General features: G+C 48.9%; 1 protein-coding gene across 4 annotated transcripts in view; it reads right to left on the bottom strand.

The window, feature by feature from the left end:
• LOC144722944 (uncharacterized) overlaps positions 1-20,549 on the bottom strand; it is a 50,111-nt gene that overhangs the window by 10,608 nt on the left and 18,954 nt on the right. The window contains exons 7-11 of one of the 4 annotated variants that reach the window (XM_078601374.1): positions 19,722-19,892; positions 8,180-8,467; positions 7,109-7,399; positions 4,475-4,567; positions 1,923-2,007 (exon numbers count right to left, since the gene is read on the bottom strand). In XM_078601374.1, the coding sequence (XP_078457500.1) occupies positions 1,923-2,007; positions 4,475-4,567; positions 7,109-7,399; positions 8,180-8,467; positions 19,722-19,892 (928 nt within the window). The remainder of the gene's footprint in view (positions 1-1,922; positions 2,008-4,474; positions 4,568-7,108; positions 7,400-8,179; positions 8,468-19,721; positions 19,893-20,549) is intronic. The other 3 variants (XM_078601375.1, XM_078601376.1, XM_078601377.1) reach the window with 3 other exon arrangements.

The raw sequence follows: 20,549 nt of genomic DNA, 5'->3' as shown, positions 1-20,549 counted from the left end.
GACTCCGGGTACCGTAGCCCGACTTACCAGTGTCGGGCCAGACAGCCTCCCCTAGCCCGTTAGTGGAGGACTAGGAGGTAGGTCAGAGATAGCTAGCAGTGTATTCCCAGCTAGCGGGTGAGGGGGCCGATACCCCCTCCAGTGTTGCATGTCCGCGGTTGTGACAACTGTTGCGGAATAAATACGTGTGCCTCAACCCCGGCGTCCAAGAGTCCTCAACGATATTACACATATAAACGTGTTTTTTTATGACACTGCATTTGCAGTAGTGCACACGCACAAGTCACAAAAACGCAACACATCCAAAGAGGAAAAATATTTGAAGCAATCGAACGCTTTAGACAAGGGTCCTTTCGTCATAGCAGAGAGATGATAGGACATGATCCAATTAATGTGTTGCATTTAAGATACATTTGTTTGTTAAGTTTATTTAGAAAAGCCCATATCTGAGTGGTAACATTAATGAATGCTGTTTATCAGAGAACTGACGTGCAGTGAAGCACTCTCTCCACAGAGTGAACAGGTGTTGTCCAGCGTTCGCTGAAAGGGGTCTTTTGAAGTGATTGCAAAAGTAATGCTGGTGCTGTCTCCCCTACGCGACGTGATTCTCCGCCGACTACAAGTCCCGAAAGAACATCACTCGGCTTCGTGACAGGAGGAGACGTTGAAGCGGAGTGAGGTGCCCATCAGCTAATGGATACGGCAAATGGAAGGAAGTGATGGCGAAGTATTGGTCGCTTCAATGCCATTTACGTTTCAAGTTTGGTCTGTTTCACCAGCTGAGTTTAGTCTCATTTGCAAGAGCGACGAGTGAGTGAGTCGGTGAGTGTGTGAAGTAAGAAGGTGGGTGGGTGGCTGAAGAGAAATAATAGGTGAGCGAGTGGGTGACTGAGCGAGTGGGTGGAGTTGGTGAGTGGGGAACGGTAGTGGAGCGGTTATCGGTCTGCTCTATCTGAACCGGTCCCATGTCTCCCCTAAGTCAACTCAGCCTCAAATGAGTACCTGGTGCGGTGTGTAAACATCGCCACTGGGGAGACAAAGGCGGCCGGGTGTGGTGCTGGCCACCCACCCCATCCTGAGCCGTGACGGCCATCATAGGTGCTCGCTAACAGCACTTTCCGCAACAGTCTGTTAAGGCTATAGGGGGGATCTTTATCTTTGGAGTTGGTGAAGAGGGATGTGGGTGAGCGAGTGGGTGAGTGAGTGGGTGGGTGAAGATAGATGGTGGGTGAGTGGGTAATTAATCGAGTGAGACAATGAATGCGGTCGATTTCAAATCTGAACTAGGGGAGAACTCAAGAGGCCAGGATGAGTCTCATTGGCAAGAGTGACGTGGCTCTCCAAAAACACGAAAAGAATCAAGACAGAGTACAGCACCGAAGGTGCTCGAATTGTAAATGTCGTGGGTGCACTCTCCAACACACCGGTGTGCTGAACTAGTCACGAATTGGCACGTTTGATTCACATGACAGACCTTACTAATTGGCTGTATCGAGTGGTGGTGGGTTTGACGATCTAACCCCAACAACTTCTATTTTGGATAATAAGGAAATAGATATTAGTTCAAAAATAACTCTGTGAGAAATTTAATTATTTGCACTTGACATAAATCAGTGTTAAATAATGGCATTCTCTGTAGCGCAGGTCGGCTCCAGATTGTAATAAACCAGTACATTATATCATTACTCGCTGACCCTGAGAAGATGACAGACACGCGTGTGATTTAGATCACTATGATCATGTTGATGCAATGTTTTAATTGCGTCGTATATAAAATGCGGTTTGATCATTGAAAAATGTGTAAATAGATTCAGACAATTAAGCATAGTTATATTGTCAAATATGTGACCCGTGCTTTCAGATGATATAGTTCACTGATGATGATGTGTAAAAACATGTAACAGTGTTGATAACACTTTTACCTTCGACATTTCAAGACACAAAATGCGGCCGTGGCGATGATGACGGCGACGAAAATCAGAACGATCAGTACGGGATGTTTCCAATCTGGAAAAATAGTAACAACAATTGCAAAAAAGATCAACATATTTTTGGGGCCTTCAAAACATATATAACTATCTTCTTATCATTTCTGGCCAAATTTGTGTGGTGGCCAAGAATCTTGGATGTAAATATATCAGCCGGAGCACGTGGGGCTCATGGATAAAGCAAACGGGTGAAGTCTGTAATACGCCGATGCCTACGAGAGGCAGTACAGCAAGCGGGATGGCCGGGTGGCTCAGACGGCTACGCCGACTTTAGCGGGTTTCCATTCAAGCAGCCACCGGTGAGTTTAACTTGGTTCTTAACTGATGTTAGTCGATTTGATGGTCTCAGCGACTTCTGGATGAGGGATTGATTGCAACGTTTGAAGTGAAACTTGTTTGCATTCTGGATAAAAGTGAAACCGTGAATCTGAGAAATAGGATGATATTAATAAAACGAAATTGGGTTAGATTGTTTAAATAAAATACATCGGCATTTTGCGACCCCCCCACTGTCACTGTGTAGCATATTATTACGTGCCAGGGACTCTATGAGATGATAGGACAATAGTCTGAGCCCATAATTGGCAATAAGTAACGGCAAAGCAGTTATAAGTGACTCACAGAAGTGTGCGCAGTTGCGTATACAGTACACGACTTCCCTGAAGGCATTCACCTTCAGCGAGCGCGATGCCGATCACGCAACGCGGTTCGAATTCGACCCTCGATCGATGGCTGTGCCATCGCCGCACACGCGTCGAATAAAAAGCAATGGACAAGTCCTTACTTACTAACAACTTCTCTATCATTTTTTTTTATTGCTGGAGGGGTTGCCCACCCTACCTGAAAAACCTGGCTCCGCCATTGAGGGTGTACGCATTTACCCTCACAAAGATACTTGCAGCGCCAAGGGCTTTTATGAGGATCAAGCAGCTACTACTGATTGAAATGTCCCTCTACGCTGCAGTGCCACGTACTACGATCTGGGTGCAAGTCAAACATTGTTTACCAGGTAATACATTGTCCATATACAGTAATAGGATTTTCTTCGATTTAAAGCTTTCGTGACTGCAGGAATTCATATTTTTGGTTCTTTCGGTAAAGTCACGTAGAAGGGAAATAATAAAATAAAAATTCTTACTTTATTATTTCCCTTCTACGTGACTTTACCAAAATAACCAAGAATATAAATAGTAATAAGATTACGATTATTGACTTGTCAAAACGTGTCCCCTATGACAGTGAGTAGTCATCGACTGTTGTGTGACTTGTTCGGCATGTGGTAAATGCTGAGTTCGAGCGGCATGTGCATGATGGTTCGCTTGCACCTCCACTCGTATTGTGTGTTGTTTTGCACAGTACTTTAAGTTGCGCGTCACATATCATCCGATCCTTCAGGAACTACAAGTTCTAAATCGTTATATAAATTTAATATTGCAAAATGTAAAAGTACGGACGTGATGGTGGAAGGGCCTCCACGAGCAGCCTCTCTCTGGAGGGTATTTGGCCTACTCTTCCACACTGGCGAGGAGTACTCACGCTTTTCCACACGCAACCTGCCGACCGACCCACTGCGGTCAACCCATTTCTACCACTGGATCGACAGAGGCGAGGAGGGGAGTGGATTAAATAAATAAAAAACGACGGCCATGCGGATTGCAAGTCCGGTGTGCTAACCCCTGCGCCACGGTGGCATCGCCACTCGTGAATGAGGAATGTCCACAACTCCTCACTACAGGGCAACAGTGATGGCGCAGTTGGCAACATTGTGCCCCACAGCAAGAGGGGGCCTGGGCTCAATTTACAACGAGGGCACCTTTCTGCAATGGAGTTTGTATGTTCTCTCCCCCCGTTCTGCATGGGGTTTCTCCTGGGGTTTTACGGTTTCGGCCCATGGCTAACAAAACATGAACGTGCAACAACAAATTCCGTGGCTGGAAACGTATCTTTAACTCACTGACTTGGAATCACAAACAGCAGCAACATGGGACCCCTTACTGCAAAACAAACTTAGAAAAACATTCTTGGAACTTTCCTGGTTAAACAAGCATATTCATAAAAATACGAATACATGCGTTTAGAATCTACATGCGGTTTAGAGTATGTGGCTAATAGAGATGTCTACATATAATACGCCACTTCGTTGAGCTATGATTTGTAGCCAGGTCGCTTCTAAAAAATATCTTTATAGCTCAAGTGGGCCTGACCTGGTTAAAAAAATAAGTACTTAAGTTTAGTTTAGAGATACAATTTTGAAAGTTGAGATGATAAGTGAAATGCAAACCTCAGTACGGGCACACCCTGGGGGTAGGGGGGGGTGAAGGCTACATCATTGCAAGTGAACGAGGTACTGAATCACATGTATATTTGGACCTTATGTCAGATTTAATAATTGGACGTGGCAGCGAAAAAGTCGTGGAAGTATCCGGTGTCATGGGTCTGTCTGCACCAATGCAAGGCAGCGGCCTAAACCGCAATGCGGGACACACCCTGTGCGCTCGAGGGCTGCAGCTTCATCTCCTCGGTCGTCAGGAGCTGCGCTCCACTCCCACTGCTGCTGTGGGCGAGTGTGGCATCCAACACTACAGCAGCAACAATGGTGTGACATAAACACACGGGCAATGTGTTTCACGAACAATATCACTTACATCAAGTACGCCTTTTGGCGTCCTCTGGTCTAACACCGTTTGAGACGAGTCTGAAAAGAAAGCTGTCTCTGGTGTGGACCAATCAGTTTCAAGGACAATGCATATATTATCAGAGTATGTTTTTTTATATTTGCATTCTTACCACAAGCATTGTGGTTAATGCAGACATGATTCCTTGTAAAAGGTTTTAGTTTGGTGTTTTAACATCTTAACACCTGTTTTGTTGCCAGAAAAAAGGGGAAAACCATATTATCACAATATCACTTACATCAAACCCATATTCTGTCTTACAGACTACATTTGCTATCTACCCTGAAGATGGCATTAGCTTTGACGGGGAACCATGGTGGCGAGATGTTAACTACCTCGCCTGGTATGCAGGGGGTCGTGGGTCCGACCCCGACCATGATGCATGTTCTCCCCGTGGTTGCGTAGATTTTTCTCCAAGCCCTCCAGGTCTTCCCTCCAGATTTAGAACCATGCATTTCGAGTATTTGGCTGCTATAAATTTCCACACGGTACGCCACTTTGTTGGGCAATGATCTGTGGCCAGGTAGCTTCTGAGAAAGAGCTATATAGCCCAGTGGGCCTGACCTGGTAAAATAGTTGAAGAGTTAGAGTATATTGACGATAATTATTGATTTATCCAGTGAAGCCACACTGAGTCCAAGGACTCTCTTTCAGGGGGATCCTGCGTTATTGGGTTCTTATTTTTTAAAGATATTTTAAGCCAATGAATGAGCGTTTACAAAAGTGGGAGGCAGCTGGAGCAACCCCATAGAAAACCCCACGCATGCAAGGGGGCAACATTCTATCCCCATACAGATGGAAACAGATGGAGATACGTCTACTTGCTGTACTGCTTTCTCTTGGCAAGCCAGGGTATGGCACCTCGACGCCCATGGCAAGGGAGTTTCACAGCATTTGTGTGATCCACCAACACTTGCTGCCTCGACAGCGCTGGGTCACAGAGCACTTGCATCGCCACCACTACCTGGCTAACATGTTGCCAATACAGCACATACAGTGCATTGTCTATATTTTTAACAGTTATTCCAATTGTGCTGTCCGAGTCGTATCATAAATCAATCGCATGTTCATTTGCAATTTAGCCAGTGCAGCGTCTCACCACGTGTTCCAGCGCAGACTGCAGAACGTGACATCACAGAATTCCTTCTGAGATCCATCTCAGGTCACCTTTTATCCACACGTACGATCACTGGACTTGCAAACGCACCGTACTGTACGGACGTTTGTCACACACGGCAGTCTAACCGAACTCTTATCGCTTTTAGTTCTCTGAGATTGATTTGTTGAGGCAAAATTAACTACAAACCAAGCGTAATGATAGTTTGTGTATGTGCAGTCATTGGTGACTGGGTTAAGACGACCAACTCACGACGACACTTTTGAACCCAGTGTAAGCACGTGCAACGAAAGGCTATACTCGAACCTACGACCTCAAAGATGCCATCTTCGTGCAACTTATAGCTTTATTTCTTTCGTTTTCTTCTACCCTCTTCCTTTGCCCCTTATCTAATTGTCTTCCACAAAACTCTCCCACTGTATATGGACGTATTGGCGGTACACCGGTGCAGCATAACACACCGGTCCTCATAAAACAGTTGTAAAATCTAAATGTGAACTGACATTTGCCTTCCAACCGCTTCGACATCGCAAGAACTGATTTTGACGCCGCACCACCACCAGTACCACCCAGCAAGATGTTCTGACGGGGTTGCGAATCGCGGGAAAATAAATAATGATTGTGAAAATTGTATATATATACCACGCGCTGGTGTATAGCCAATACGTTCATACAAGTTACGTTACAAATAACCAATACTGTGTTGATCGAAGTGATATTTTCATTTGAAGGCCAGAGTGTCCTTTTTACGAATGTGTTGAGTTTTGTTTCATTTAATGAAAAAAAACATTTAAATAAAACTATGTTTTATTTTACCAGGTAACAGCCCACTGAGCTATATAGCTCTTTCTCAGCAGCTACCTGGATATCAAAAATAATAGCTAATTAAAGTGGCTTATCAAGTGGTAATCTATAGCAGCAAATGCAGCAGCGTCGCCAAATAATTTGCGGCAACATAATCACATTATTGAAAGGAGTCTCTGGGCTATTCCATTTAGCCATGAGCTGTTACTTATCAAGTGGCAGCTGATTAGCTCTTACGAATAGAAAAGTGTGTTGCACCTATTTAATTACTTGGGTGATGGAAATAATTATGGTTAATAGATTTGTTTAACATCGCAAAAAGCAGCTAATTCATATAAATCACTTATACCAAGCCTGCAATGGGAGGAGTGTTGGCGCCACTGCAGAAACTTTGCATAAATGTGAACATTCATACCCTTCCCTTATGAAAGGGATACTCTTGAGATTATAAAAAGTAAATTGAACGTGTATTTAATATACTGAATTTATATTGACCATTGCTGAAGTCAATGATGAGGCCTTACCAGTGAAATGTCCTTGACTGGCATAAGTGGCTGTTTGTAGATTCTGTGTGGTAGTGGCAGCCAACTCAACATTAGTCGGCACGTCGGTGAAACTTGAACCATTTTCCCACGCATCTCCGGACGCCTCGAGCTCCCCAGAGAATGGGTTAGCGTCACTCGCCACGGAAGGAGTTGCACTCGGCAAATGAAAACCACTGCTCGTGGACAATCTTCCGCTGTCATCCAAGTGCACTGGCGTCAACGTTGAAATTACATTCGTGGCACCGTGAGCCAAGGAATCGACTGTTGATTCTGAACGAGAGGGAGGTACAAATGACGGTGCAGTATTAAAATGTGGCAAAGGTGCAGCCCTGCAATTGGGATGCTCACGCCACTGCTGATGGGAAATGCGTCCACTGGATGGAGCTCTGGAGGAGCCCCCCTCTAAAGGGTATATTGTACATTCTTTCCACAATGGCCAGACGCCTCGGAGAAGGTGGAAGTACCCCACGACTTTGTCCCCCGTCGCGTGCCCCCTGTCGACTGGCCCAACCGTGGTGAACCCATTTTGCCCTGCTTGGTGGACGGAAGTGGGTGGAACCTAACAAACTTGGGCCATTGTTTCAAAGGCACCACACCAGGAGGGGAAGTCGCATCGGCGACCTCTGGACTGCAACTCCAGTTTGCCGACGATCACAACACCACGGCGGGAGTCCGATATTTTTTTACTTCAAATATCCTCATAAGTTACATTTCTTTTTATTACCCAATGGTCAACCTCCATTTGACCCCAAACATAGGGGTAACGCTTCAAAACGTCTTATTATTTCACTCAGCGATCCACATTTTAGCACACGCGGCTAACTGTGGAGTACCCATTCGCACTGCTGTGTGGACACCGGGGAGGGGAACTTAAATAACTTGCCCGAGATTTCCACTGCTGTACTGGAAGATCAAATCGAGCCTCAGACCCCTGGACTGCACATCCAGTCTGCTGAACAGGACACCATTTGAATCAAGAACAAATTGAATGAAATCGATCGAGCTGATTTATTTTTTATCCATTGCTGTCGTGAATAATGAGGCCCTTACCAGTCGGAGTTCCTTGGCTGGTCTGAGTGTCTCTTTGTGGACTCTCCGTAGTACTGACAGCCATCTCAACATTGGTGTGCGCATCGGCGGGACTGGAATCGTCTCTGGGGGCATCTCCTGATGCCTCACGATCCCCGGAGACTGGACGAGCACCTCTTGCCACAGAAGGCATTGCACTCTGCAAACGAAGATCGCTGCCCGTGGATAATTCTCTGTCACCCAGGTGTGCTTGCGCCGACGTTGAAAATGTTTTTGTGGCACCGCTAGCCAAGGAATTAACCGTTGAATCTGAGCAAGAGGGAATATACACATTGTAGTGCTTGCAACTTTGGATGGCTGAACAATTAAAACAACATCTTGCAATAGTACCCTGCTGTGTGCAGGCTGTACTTTTTGAATGTAACGTATAGCCCATAATATAGGTTTTGGGGGTAAGATTGCGTAAATATAAAAAAGTTTGTCATGTAAACCGAATATGCCATTCCGTTACTATTGTAGTAGGTTCCAGGAGACTTGGACGACGTAGTTGGAGGCACACTTATTTATTAACCACAATGTACATAACAGGCCGAGATGTACAACACTCGAAGGGGTATCGGCCCCTTCACCCGTCTAACAGGGAGATCACACAATCTATGTCATGGCTAGCCTACTCCTAGGTCCTCCACTACAGGGCTAGGGGAGGCTAGCTAACCCAGCTCTAGTTAAGCTGGGATTACGGCACCCTGAGTCCCCAGACCGGCTCTTACAAGAGCATCGGCTCTGGGCTCTTGGGGCCACGCCACTGGCTTGCCCTGGTCGGTCCTGAGAAGGACAGCGATCCAGGGGAGTCCCAGGGCCTGTCTAGCAAGTCTTCTTGCTTCGCTGGTTAAGGCTGTACACTGAACCCCGAGCCCTCCGGCTCACCGCCTTATATAGCAACTCCCCCACTGAGGGGTGGGGCCGTGGGGGATCCCAGCGCCGTGTTAGCCCCCCAGGCTAAACTGTGCGGACGTGGATGTAAGCACCTCTTGGCGTACGGGCATAACCACGCCCAGTGTGTTTGTTTGCCCTCCGTAACACCTCTACATCACCCTTCCCTGTACAGACCACAGCCGTCCCGGCTGCAACAAAATCACAATAAAGATGCATCCCCCCAAATCCGTGTGTGCCTCGCGTAATTAACAAGAACAACAACAATCAACAACAACAAGAGAGAGAAAAATAACCCGACGGACCCACCCCCCAAATAAATACCCCATCCCGTAAAAAAACCCAACATATATACAATTTCCAGGACGCCCCCCCCCCCCCCGCCCACCCCGCGACCCCCGCAAGGGCCGCACAAGCGGCCGATCTCACAAAAGTCTGCGCGTTTTGGCGCGCGTTCTTGCAGCGGGGCCGTCAAAAGGAGCAGCCCCGGTTGGCCCAGTGGTGGGTGTCAACAATCCGGGTGCGAGAGTGCCTGGCTTCGCTGATGAGCGACCCCCGACCCCCCCGGGAGGGGTTGGCGGTCGTGAGCACGTCAATCCTGGTGCACCTGGAGGTGGAACAGTCGGTGGCAAGTTAGGCAAAAGCAGCGAAGTCGGACTCCGGGAGTCGGTGGACCCCTCCCATGTTTGGCCATGCGTGTGTGTGGTAGGAACATGGGGCGCAACGAACGGTTTCAACCTGGAGGGGTGCACGAACCACCGACGCTTCCCCCATCGGATACGCACACATTATGGCCGCAAGACCTGCACCACTTCCACGGGCCCCCGCCACGGCCGCACCAGCTTAGACGAGGTCGCCAGTGGTATTTGGGGACAGTGCAACCACGCCTTGTCACCCGGTTTCCACTGGAGCACATGTGCCCGACCCAGCCTGAGCCTCTCATTCGCCCTTTGGCGGAGTTCTGAATTCTGGATGGCCGCCTCCCGTGCCTCTGTCAATTTAGCGATGTTGAATTTGACATGGTCGGTCAATTTTGATTTAGCATGCGGCGTGGAGATCTGCAGCTGAGTCGCGATAAGTGGGCTAGCCTCACGGCCGTACATTAGGAAGAAGGGCGAAAATCCGGTCGCCGCATGAGGAGCCATTCTGTATGCCGCCAAAACCCCCGGAATATGAAGGTCCCAATCGGTCTGGGATTCAGAGACCTGCTGGGACAGCATGGACGTGATAGTCAGATTCAGACGCTCCACCATCCCGTCAGTTTGCGGATGATATGGGGAGGTACGAATTTTTTTCGTACCCAGGAGCTCGCATACTTCGTGTAGAAGTTTACCCAAAAAATGTTTACCCTGGTCGGTCAGCAGCCGCTCCGGAGCACCTTTGTCGAGGACGTAGCCCTGGACAAAGGCCTCCGCGATGGCTGCTGCCGACTGGTTGGCGAGGGGCCAGGCCATAGGCCATCGCGTAATGGGCCCAGAATATCAAGCGCAATGAGCTCGTTAACCCGGGAAACTTTGATAGACTGCAATGGTGGGTTGGACCCCCTCGCTGGTGGCTTCCGTTGCGCGCACTGAGTACACGACCCTAAAAGATCATCCACGTCCCTTGCCATGCCCGGCCAAGAAAAATCCAGCTGGAGCATGGCAAGGGTTTTGTGAGTCCCCAGGTGAAGGAGTCGCTCGTGTGCAGCCCACACCACTCTACCCCTCAATGTGGAAGGCACCACCAGCCGGTGGCAGCGGGATCTCCTGTCCCAATGCATCAAAAGACCCTGAAATAACCCCCACGAGTCGACATTTTCCGCCCCCCGACCAACTCCCCCGATGCGACGGCGCAAAGCGAGGAGGGAGGTGTCCTCCATTTGGAGGTGCCCCCACTCCGCAACAGACAACCCCAGCAAAGAATCCCTCCCTTCTTGCTCAATAGGACCCGCAATCGAAGGCGCATCAGCAGCGGCCGCAAGGACCGAACCAGAGATCACATTCGGAGGACTGCAACGCCCCGAACCCAGGAGGCAAGCGCACTCGGAGGTGGGCGGCAAACGCGACAGAGCGTCTGCGTTCGTGTGGTGAACGCCCTTACGATATGTAGTTTCAAAATCGAAATCTTGGAGAATCTCCAACCATCGAGACAATTGTCCCGATGGCTGTTGAACCCGCAAGGCGTACTGCAGTGCCGCATGATCTGTGCGGACGGTGAAATGTTGACCGTACAGATATGGGCGATATTGCTGAATCAAGTAAACGATTGCCAATGGTTCCCGACGGGTAACACAGTACCTTTGTTCCGCCGGAGACAACACCCGACTGCCATACGCAACCAAATGCTCTACGCCCCCAACAACCTGCGAAAGCACGCCCCCAATGCCCGTGTTGCTTGCGTCTGTATCGAGCAAGAAGGGTTTTGTAAAGTCAGGATAACTCAATGGCGGAGCCCCCACTAGGGCGTCCTGGAGGGAGCGAAAAGCAGCCTCCTCCTCCTGACCCCAAGGAAACTTGACCCCCTTTGATGTCAAGGCATGTAAGGGTTTCGCAATTGTAGCGAAATCAGCGACAAACCGTCGGTAATATCACGCAAATCCAATGAAACTCCTGACCTCCCCCACCAAGGTGGGAGTTGGCCAGGAGCTGACACATTGCATTTTGGCGGGATCTGTGGCAATACCTGAGCGTCTGACAATGTGACCCAAATACCGCACTGATTCGCGGAGCAAATGACACTTCTGGGGCTTGAATTTCAAATTAGCAGCCCGCATTTTGAGAAAAACGGCACGCAACCTCTGGAGGTGTTCATCGAATGTTTTACTAAAGACGATGAGATCGTCTAAGTAAATCAAACATGAATCCCATTGCAACCCAGCCAGGACCAATTCCATTAATCGCTGAAAAGTTGCCGGCGCTGAATGGAGCCCCATCGGCAAGCGGTTAAATTTGAAAAGGCCGTGCGGCGTACGGAAAGCAGTTTTAGGTTTAGATTCATCATCCAGAGGAAGCTGCCAGAACCCGGACAATAAATCCAATGTGGAGAAGAACCACGCCCCCGCCAGGGCATCAAGCGATTCATCCATCCGAGGAAGCGGGTATGCGTCGGCTACAGAAATCTTGTTCAGCCGACGAAAATCGACACAAAACCGCAATGAGCCATCGTGTTTTTTAACTAAGATGATCGGCGCACCCCAAGGGCTGGTAGAAGGGGATATAATATCCGCAGCTAGCATGTCGTCTACGGCCGATTTGACATGATCCTTTTCGGCGGGACTCAAGCGAAAAGGATTTTGGCAGATTGGCGCGCTGTCACCCGTGTCAATATGGTGTCACAGCAGTTTATTACAACCAATATCGTATTTGTTTTGACTAAAAACGTCGGAAAACTCGCGCAGGAGGATTCGAAGCCTCTCACGCTGTGAGTCGGACAGGTCCGATGATCTCGCACAAAGCGCATCCAGCCACCCCTCATCACGGTCCGAATGCGGTCGCGACGGAGGTGCGGTGCTCACCTGACCAATGACCGGTTCCTCACAGGGTACCGGCGTCGCGTGCGCAAGCACGGTCCCTTGAGGAACCACAGCCGTTCGCGATCTCACATTGAGGACCGCAATGAAGGGGTCCCCGTCCTCTTTCACAATGGTCTGGGCCGCTATCAAATCGGGTCCGTTGACCCCGGCCCTAGATGGTCCCAAAAGAACCCCCCGATCCCCAATGCCCTTAGCAAATGGTCGCCGCAGCCTAAGAGGCACGAGCATCTGAGCTCCTGGCGGTACGCGTACCGTCCTCGCAACCAGCGCCTGTACCGTCGCAACTTCCATACGGACAGTAGCGGGGGAGGACAAGAACATCATCCGTCGGCCCGACGGGAGTTCGATGCAACCCTGGTCGACCAAGATACGAATCGGCATTTTGGCCAAGAAATCCGTCCCAACAGGCACGGAACCGCCAGCGAGGAGGAGACCAATATCGGGCCGGATAATTTGATGTCCCCAATACAAATTTGTGCGCGGATCTGTCCGATAATGCCCAGCGAGCCCCCGTTAGCAGCATAGCACGGAACATCAATGGGGAGCAAAGGACGGCTTTGAACGGGGAGAATGTTATGAATTAAATCGGACACAATAGTTGCCGATGCTCCCGTATCAACTAAGACCCGCACCTCAAACACATCAATATGCCCCACAACGACCGACGACCCCGACGACGTGGCAACAACGCGATGGGCCAACTCAGACCAATGGCCTGGTTGGAACGCCCTCCCCAGCGTGGCACGTTTCGGCGCGACGACAGGAAATTTTTGACCCCCGTTCGTTGCAGTGCGTGAGTGTGTCACAGGTGTGTGCGTAGGCCAAACATGTGGGGTGCCACGACTCGCCGGAGTTCGCTGGTGAGGCTTGGGTAGAGGCGTGACGTCCGGCCGAGGCGTCGAACCGCGCTGTCGAGGAGCCCGGCATCCCGAAGCCACATGGGCCCGGAGGCCACAGTTGTAGCAGCGCGTGAGCGCCCCAGACGGCTTGGGCTGATCCTGGCAGATCGGTCCGTCCCGAGCTGGTCGTCCCCCGGATCTCCACTCCATCGGGCGATCCACAGCGCAGACCTCTTCCGATGGGAGGGTGGTTGCAGCCACGGTATGCCTGGCCGCCGCCTTGCTGGCCTTGCGACGCTGGGACAGCAAGTTAGCGTGGATGTGCCGCGCGGCCCGCAGGGAACACATCTCCGTGTCGTCTTGCGCCAAGACGACAATGTCCAAATCGTCCGCCAACAGCAGTATCTTTTCTGCCACCATGGCGTCCACCCCCTCCTCGTCCATCCGAGGGAAAGCCGCCTTCGCCAGAACCAGGAGAGCTGTGCGGTATGCCAGAGGCGATTCCTTTGAGCCCCGCTTGCGATCGTAGAACAGCTGTCTGCATTCAGAAGGTGGTCCATAGACTGCAGACAGGAGTTGAAGCGCCATTTGCAGCGTGGCGCGCGCCGTTCTTGGCGCCGAGGTGAGGGTAGCGAGGGCGTCACTGTCGAGCATCGCCGGTAGCGCGCGTAGTGCATCATCATCAGTCCATAGTGACATTTCTTGGTGAGCGAGGAACCGTCTTCGGAAGGCTTCCCAGTCACCGTCTTCACCCACAAACTCTTTAAGGGGTGGCAATCTCTGCCACCCCTTAAAGAGCCGTAGATCGCGCCCCGTCGTTCCCGCCACTCCGCACAGTTTCGGCGGGAAGGGCGGGTGCCATCGGGGGTCACTCTTCTAGTGACGCGCCGGCCGCTATTGACGACGTGGTGGCTTCTGGTTGGCGAATGTCGGTCACCTGACGTAGCCCGGCTCCGCCCTCAGCACCCACTGTACTGATGGCGGCAAATCCGACTTCCAGCCCCGTAGAAATGGCGGGAACCGGCGTCACGTGTCGTCCGTCGTCGCCCCGTGCAGCTCCTCCAGCCCCCAGGCGAGTGATTTCCTCCAACGTGGCAGCTGCGGCGTAGAGTAGCTCCGCCAGGCGGGAGTGAGCCAGCCATAGTCCGTCAGCCGACGGTCCCCACCCGTCCTGCCGTTGCGGTGTGGGTGGACTCGGCCCCGGTTGCTCGGATTCGCCCTCAGCAATCTCGGGCTCCGAGTCGGCCGAGGTTTCCTCCTCCCCCGGTTCCCTGGTACGAGCCGTCTGTCTTGTATCCATCCTTAGAAGACCACTTCTGACGCCAGTTGTAGTAGGTTCCAGGAGACTTGGACGACGTAGTTGGAGGCACACTTATTTATTAACCACAATGTACATAACAGGCCGAGATGTACAACACTCGAAGGGGTATCGACCCCTTCACCCGTCTAACAGGGAGATCACACAATCTATGTCATGGCTAGCCTACTCCTAGGTCCTCCACTACAGGGCTAGGGGAGGCTAGCTGACCCAGCTCTGGTTAAGCTGGGATTACGGCACCCTGAGTCCCCAGACCGGCTCTTACAAGAGCATCGGCTCTGGGCTCTTGGGGCCACGCCACTGGTTTGCCCTGGTCGGTCCTGAGAAGGACAGCGATCCAGGGGAGTCCCAGGGCCTGTCTAGCAAGTCTTCTTGCTTCGCTGGTTAAGGCTGAACACTGAACCCCGAGCCCTCCGGCTCACCGCCTTATATAGCAACTCCCCCACCGAGGGGTGGGGCCGTGGGGGATCCCAGTGCCGTGTTAGCCCCCCAGGCTAAACGGTGCTGACGTGGATGTAAGCACCTCTTGGCGTACGGGCATAACCACGCCCAGTGTGTTTGTTTGCCCTCCGTAACACCTCTACACTAGTACAGCACACTGGTGTGTTGGAGAGCAAATCCGCAACATTTACAATCTGAGCACAATCCACCCTCTGATATTCATATGTGTTATGAAACAACAACAAAAATTATTATAATCACCCCTAACAGAGTTTGTGTGTTAGATCGCTTAAATATAAATGTGGCGTTCAACACACCGGAATGGTGTACTCGTAACTAATTGGCACGTTTTGTTTGTATGACAAACCTTACTAAGTGGCTGTGTCGGGTGGTGGCAGCTTTAACAACACATTTCTATTTACAGGATCTAACACTAAAATAACCTCGATAATGGATATTATTGATCACGAAAACCTACGCGTTAATTATCATCAATGATTACAAGCATCAAAGTCTTCTTGGGTCTTTCGGTAAAGTCACGTAGAAGGGAAATAATAAAATAATAACAATAAAACATAATAAAATAATTCTCACGACGTTTCGGCCACAACGCAAGCAGCCGTCCTCAGGTGAAGAACAGGTCTGTCGGAAAGACAGCGTCTGAATGGGCACCACCAGGCTTGGCAGCGTATATATTTAAGCTGGGTTGGAGGGGGAAGGGGCGCCTTGACAAAGGAATTTGCATATCAAGAGGAATTTAGCATATGTATGGGAAATGCAGATATGGGATTACTTGTGGTATGTGTAGGAGGTGGGGGGGGTTTCAAAGTCATATTATGCCCGTGCATTATGCAGTATGCAGGATTAGCAGCATCAAAGGGAGGGAGTAGGGTTAGCAGTAATAGAGGGAAGGAATTTTAATAGTAAGGAGCTGCAGCAGCTAAACCACCACGTAAGCAACTAAAATATAAACTACATCAGTATCATCAATATACTAAATATACTCTCCAATAAGCTGAGCTACTAACAGTAAGTCATACATTACAATTCTATGTCGCAAAAAATATAATATGCCTCCAGCTAAACTTTTTATCACATCACACGGGTCTACCCCATACTATATACTGCCATAGACAACCCCAACATTAAATTATATACTGCTTTACTATACACCACCCTATACCTTAGACCAGGGGTCGGCAACCAAAATAACAAGAAGAGCCATTTCTTTCCAATTCGGTACAAAATTCAGTATTTCAAGAGCCGCAATGCATCTGAGTACATACTGTACATACGTACATATCGTCAAGAAGCAGCCCGTAAAGAGCCGCATGCGGCTCCGGAGCCGTAGGTTGCCGACCCCTGCCTTAGACTATACATTGTAATATTACACTAATGCAGTTCGGCCATACAAAGTTTCCCCCCTCCAACCCAGCTTAAATATACGCTGCCAAGCCTGGTGGTGCCCATTCAGACGCTGTCTTTCCGACAGACCTGTTCTTCACCTGAGGACGGCTGCTTGCGTTGTGGCCGAAACGTCGTGAGAATTATTTTATTATGTTTTATTGTTATTATTTTATTATTTCCCTTCTACGTGACTTTACCGAAATAACTAAGAAGATGAATCCCTGCAGTCATGAAAGCTGTAAATCGAAAAAGCATCAAAGTATTTGCTATTTTCTCCTAAGACCGAGTTAAATCGAAGTTATAAAAAAAAACTCTTTAAAGTTTCACCGTAAAGTTTTCGAAATGTGAAACAAATTTTTCCCTGAATTTGGGAGTGCAGAAAAAAATATCTTGGTTTCCAAAAATATCAGACAAGGGCAATCTCTGATTTATTCCCGAGAACAATAGGGTAGTAAATAAACAGATGGAAGCTAGTGTAGTGGAACATATTCCTAGGATATGTATTTGAAGATGCACAAGAAGAAAATGGGTTACATGTGCTGGCAAATTTTCAAGTGTTAAAAAAACATAGCCTGGAAGGCGTATAGAGTTTCTGTTCATGTTTTTGTGATAGTTTTGGCTCGATTTACTATGCGGAAGTAGTGGCACACCCACCGCAAAAAGAAAACCCGAAGAGAAATCTTGTAATCAGGGGAGTGCCGAGGGGAATCTGGGTCATGCATCCTCATAGCAGCATGCCCGAGCCGACCAATCAGCTTCTGTCAATCCAAAAAAAATACAAAGATCCCCCATATAGCCTTAACAAACTGTTGTGGCAAGTGCTGTTAGCGAGGAGTAACTATGGGGCCGGCATGTCACACGAGGGGGCAGGTGGCCAACACCACGCCCGGCCGCCTTTGTCTCACTCATATTGTACACACCGCACCAGGTACTCAATTGAGGCTGAGTCGACCTAGGGGAGGCCCAAGACGGTTTCACATAACCGTCACTGGTGTTGGCCGTGAGCGGGAGCCGAACCAGGGTCATCTGGTTCATAGCACAGCAAGGCTAACCGCTATACTCTCGCTCCCACCCTCTAAGTCTCTCACACTAGTGTGTGTTTATGTGTGTGAGAATTGTTATATCTACTACCGAGGAGAAGAACTGTAGTGTCAGAGGTGGCTTTGTGCGACTTAAAAGGACAATGATGATGTTGAAGACATTCACACGAGGGGACGCTTAGAACGGGCTCCACTGATGTGTGACCATCGCCTGTACTCAAACTTAAGTGCACCAGGATTGTAGTGCAGTGCTCGGATGTCTAGTGGCATGAACAAGGGATGTACTTGAACGATTCTCAATGCCAACATGACTACTCAAAGGACAGTCATAGGATGGACATAATTAATATTTTATCATAATCTTATGACAGTAGAGTCAACCTGTAGATCGAGTGGTCAAGGGCCAGCGAGAAGGTTCCAGAATAGGGGGCGTGGTCACGGTACAGGTGCGTGACCACACACTGTATATAAGTAAAATGCGCGGGAGACTCGTGGATGTTGCAGTGGGGTCTTCGCCTGTTCGAGGGTGAGCACGTTGCTCCTTAAATAAATAAATCCTTCCCAGGACAAGTGCGTCGAAGTCGTCTTTACAATAATAATTTTGTCTTCTTGTCCATTTCCGCAGCTTGTTGAAGGTTCCCCTGTGTTGTGTTGTTTACCCAAACTTCACTGCAGGATAATAGAGAAAACAAATCTAAAATAAAATGTTGTGACTTTTTTCGAAGTCAAAAGAAACCCCGCTAATGTTTAGAATTTTTTTATATCATTTAATAGAAGTCATATATATATTCATGAGTCCACCACAGTGGATATGATCGATTATGGCATTGCATCACTGTTGACTTACTGCTGAGCAATACTCAGTTTATCACCCACAATATTCCTCTGCCATAGGAATGTGGAATTTTTACAACCAGCTCAGGATCAGCAATGGAGATTAGCACATATTACGTGGTTGTTGTAAGCAGGGGCATGATTTCACTTGGCTTAGTTTGGGTTTTTTTCCAAATATTCATACAAATTTTACATTATATTATACAAATATTTAAACAATGGCTCACTGTTAATATTAGTGTACAAATTTAACTTCGTCGACGAAATCATTTTCTATTTTATTTGTTACAGGGGGACAAAGGTTTCCGGGGTTGAGGCAGTGTAGAGGCGACCGAGTGTGGAGGCGGGACAACTGTAGGCCGGGTCCCATGGGCCGGAAGGGCACAGGTGCCGGGCTACAAAGAGGGGGAGGGGAGGGGGGATAGGAATCCCTTGGGACCAGGCGCCGTGCCAACCACACTACACCACTGGGGGAAAGGCGAGGAAACCTAGGGGCAGAATGTTGAGTGGAATGACTGAGGAAGTGAATGACTGATTGACTGTCACAATGTTCACAATGTCCAAACAAAATCTAAACTATTTTTTTTTATTTTACCAGATTAGGCCCACTGAGCTGTATAGCTCTTTTTCTGAAGCAACCTTGGCCACAAATGATAGCTCAACGAAGTGGCTTATTACTTGGAAATGTATCGCAGCCAAATACTCTAAGTGCATGATGTTGTTTCTAAATGTGGAGGGAAAAACTTGAGGACCCGGATACAAATTCACGCAATTAAAGGGAGAACATGCAAACTCCAAATGTACAGGCGTCAGGTTCAGGATAAGACCCACGACCAGCATACCAGGCGACATACTTAATATCTCATCACCGCGGTGCTCCCAGTGTGCTCGAGCAATGGGCATGAGGACTAAAGGCTGAAGGAAGTGAACTAGGTGGAGCAGCAATGTATATGTTGGAGGGGACTGCACAGTATCGTGACGTTCCACAGGCATAGTTTCAGCAGCAGCCATGGTTAACCCACTGCTGCAAAAAGCCCTCCCCAAGCCACCACATCTCTTGCAACCCCAAACTGTAATAATCCACATAGCACCTGTACACGAGCTGGTTCCATCGCTGTGTCTTATCAATGGTCGTCCTGTCGGACGCATCACACTCCTAGGCTGCCACTCCATCATTATCCTTGATGGTCGGCAGTCTTCCCTTCTAAGTGACATGACCTGCCCAATATCCACTTACTGGGCTGCAGAGATGGTGTGCTGGCCTCCGGCTTTGCTGTTGCCGTGCTGTCGGTGCGCCGGTCTGCAGACGTGCGTGGTGGGGAGGTAGGTGATCTTCTCGTCTGTGCTGTTGTCGCTGTCGTAATGGTGAGCGTTTTGCTGTCTTTTTCGGAGGAATTATTTATCTTGTCTGCAATGCACATGAACGTAATTTTGAAACAATTACTGCTATGTCTATTTTACTCCTTCTGCTACCAGTTGAAGTGTCGCACGTTGCTGAGTTTGAAACACCAAGTGGAGGAGAACAATCGAGGAGCATTGGATTTAACAATGGTATATTGCGTTGATCCCTTGAATCAAAATAATAATGATAATAGCATCGCCTTATATTTATCCATAAAATCCTCACTAAGCCTCAAGACTCTTTTTTTAAGGGAGTTCTGTAATTACTTACTTGGCCAAAACAATTATTGAGGGTCAAAATTTATGTTTGAGTAAGATTGTGTTCATAACACGCGGCCTATTTATGATTATTAAACTATGAAACATTTTATTTTTATTTTTTACCAGGTAAGGCCCACAGAGTCATAAAGCTCTTTTTCAGAAGCGACCCGGCAACAAATGATAGCTCAATGAAATTGCTTATCACTTGGAAATGTGTAGTAGCGTAATGCGCGCATGATTTGCAAACAGCAGTTGCATTCATGTACGGGGTCGCAAACAGTGAGGTCAGGACGAGCAGGTGCGAGCATGTGGCATGGGAGACAGCAGACAGAGAGACGCCAGAAATTAGGGAAAGAGGCAGTGATTGGCTGGCTGCAAAGGCAAACGCGGGGTAGGCGCCACG

The sequence above is a fragment of the Lampetra planeri genome, chromosome 16, assembly GCF_965212315.1.
Source record: "Lampetra planeri chromosome 16, kcLamPlan1.2.h2, whole genome shotgun sequence".
NCBI classification, from domain to species: domain Eukaryota; kingdom Metazoa; phylum Chordata; class Hyperoartia; order Petromyzontiformes; family Petromyzontidae; genus Lampetra; species Lampetra planeri.
This window is presented reverse-complemented; position numbering and strand designations above follow the sequence as displayed.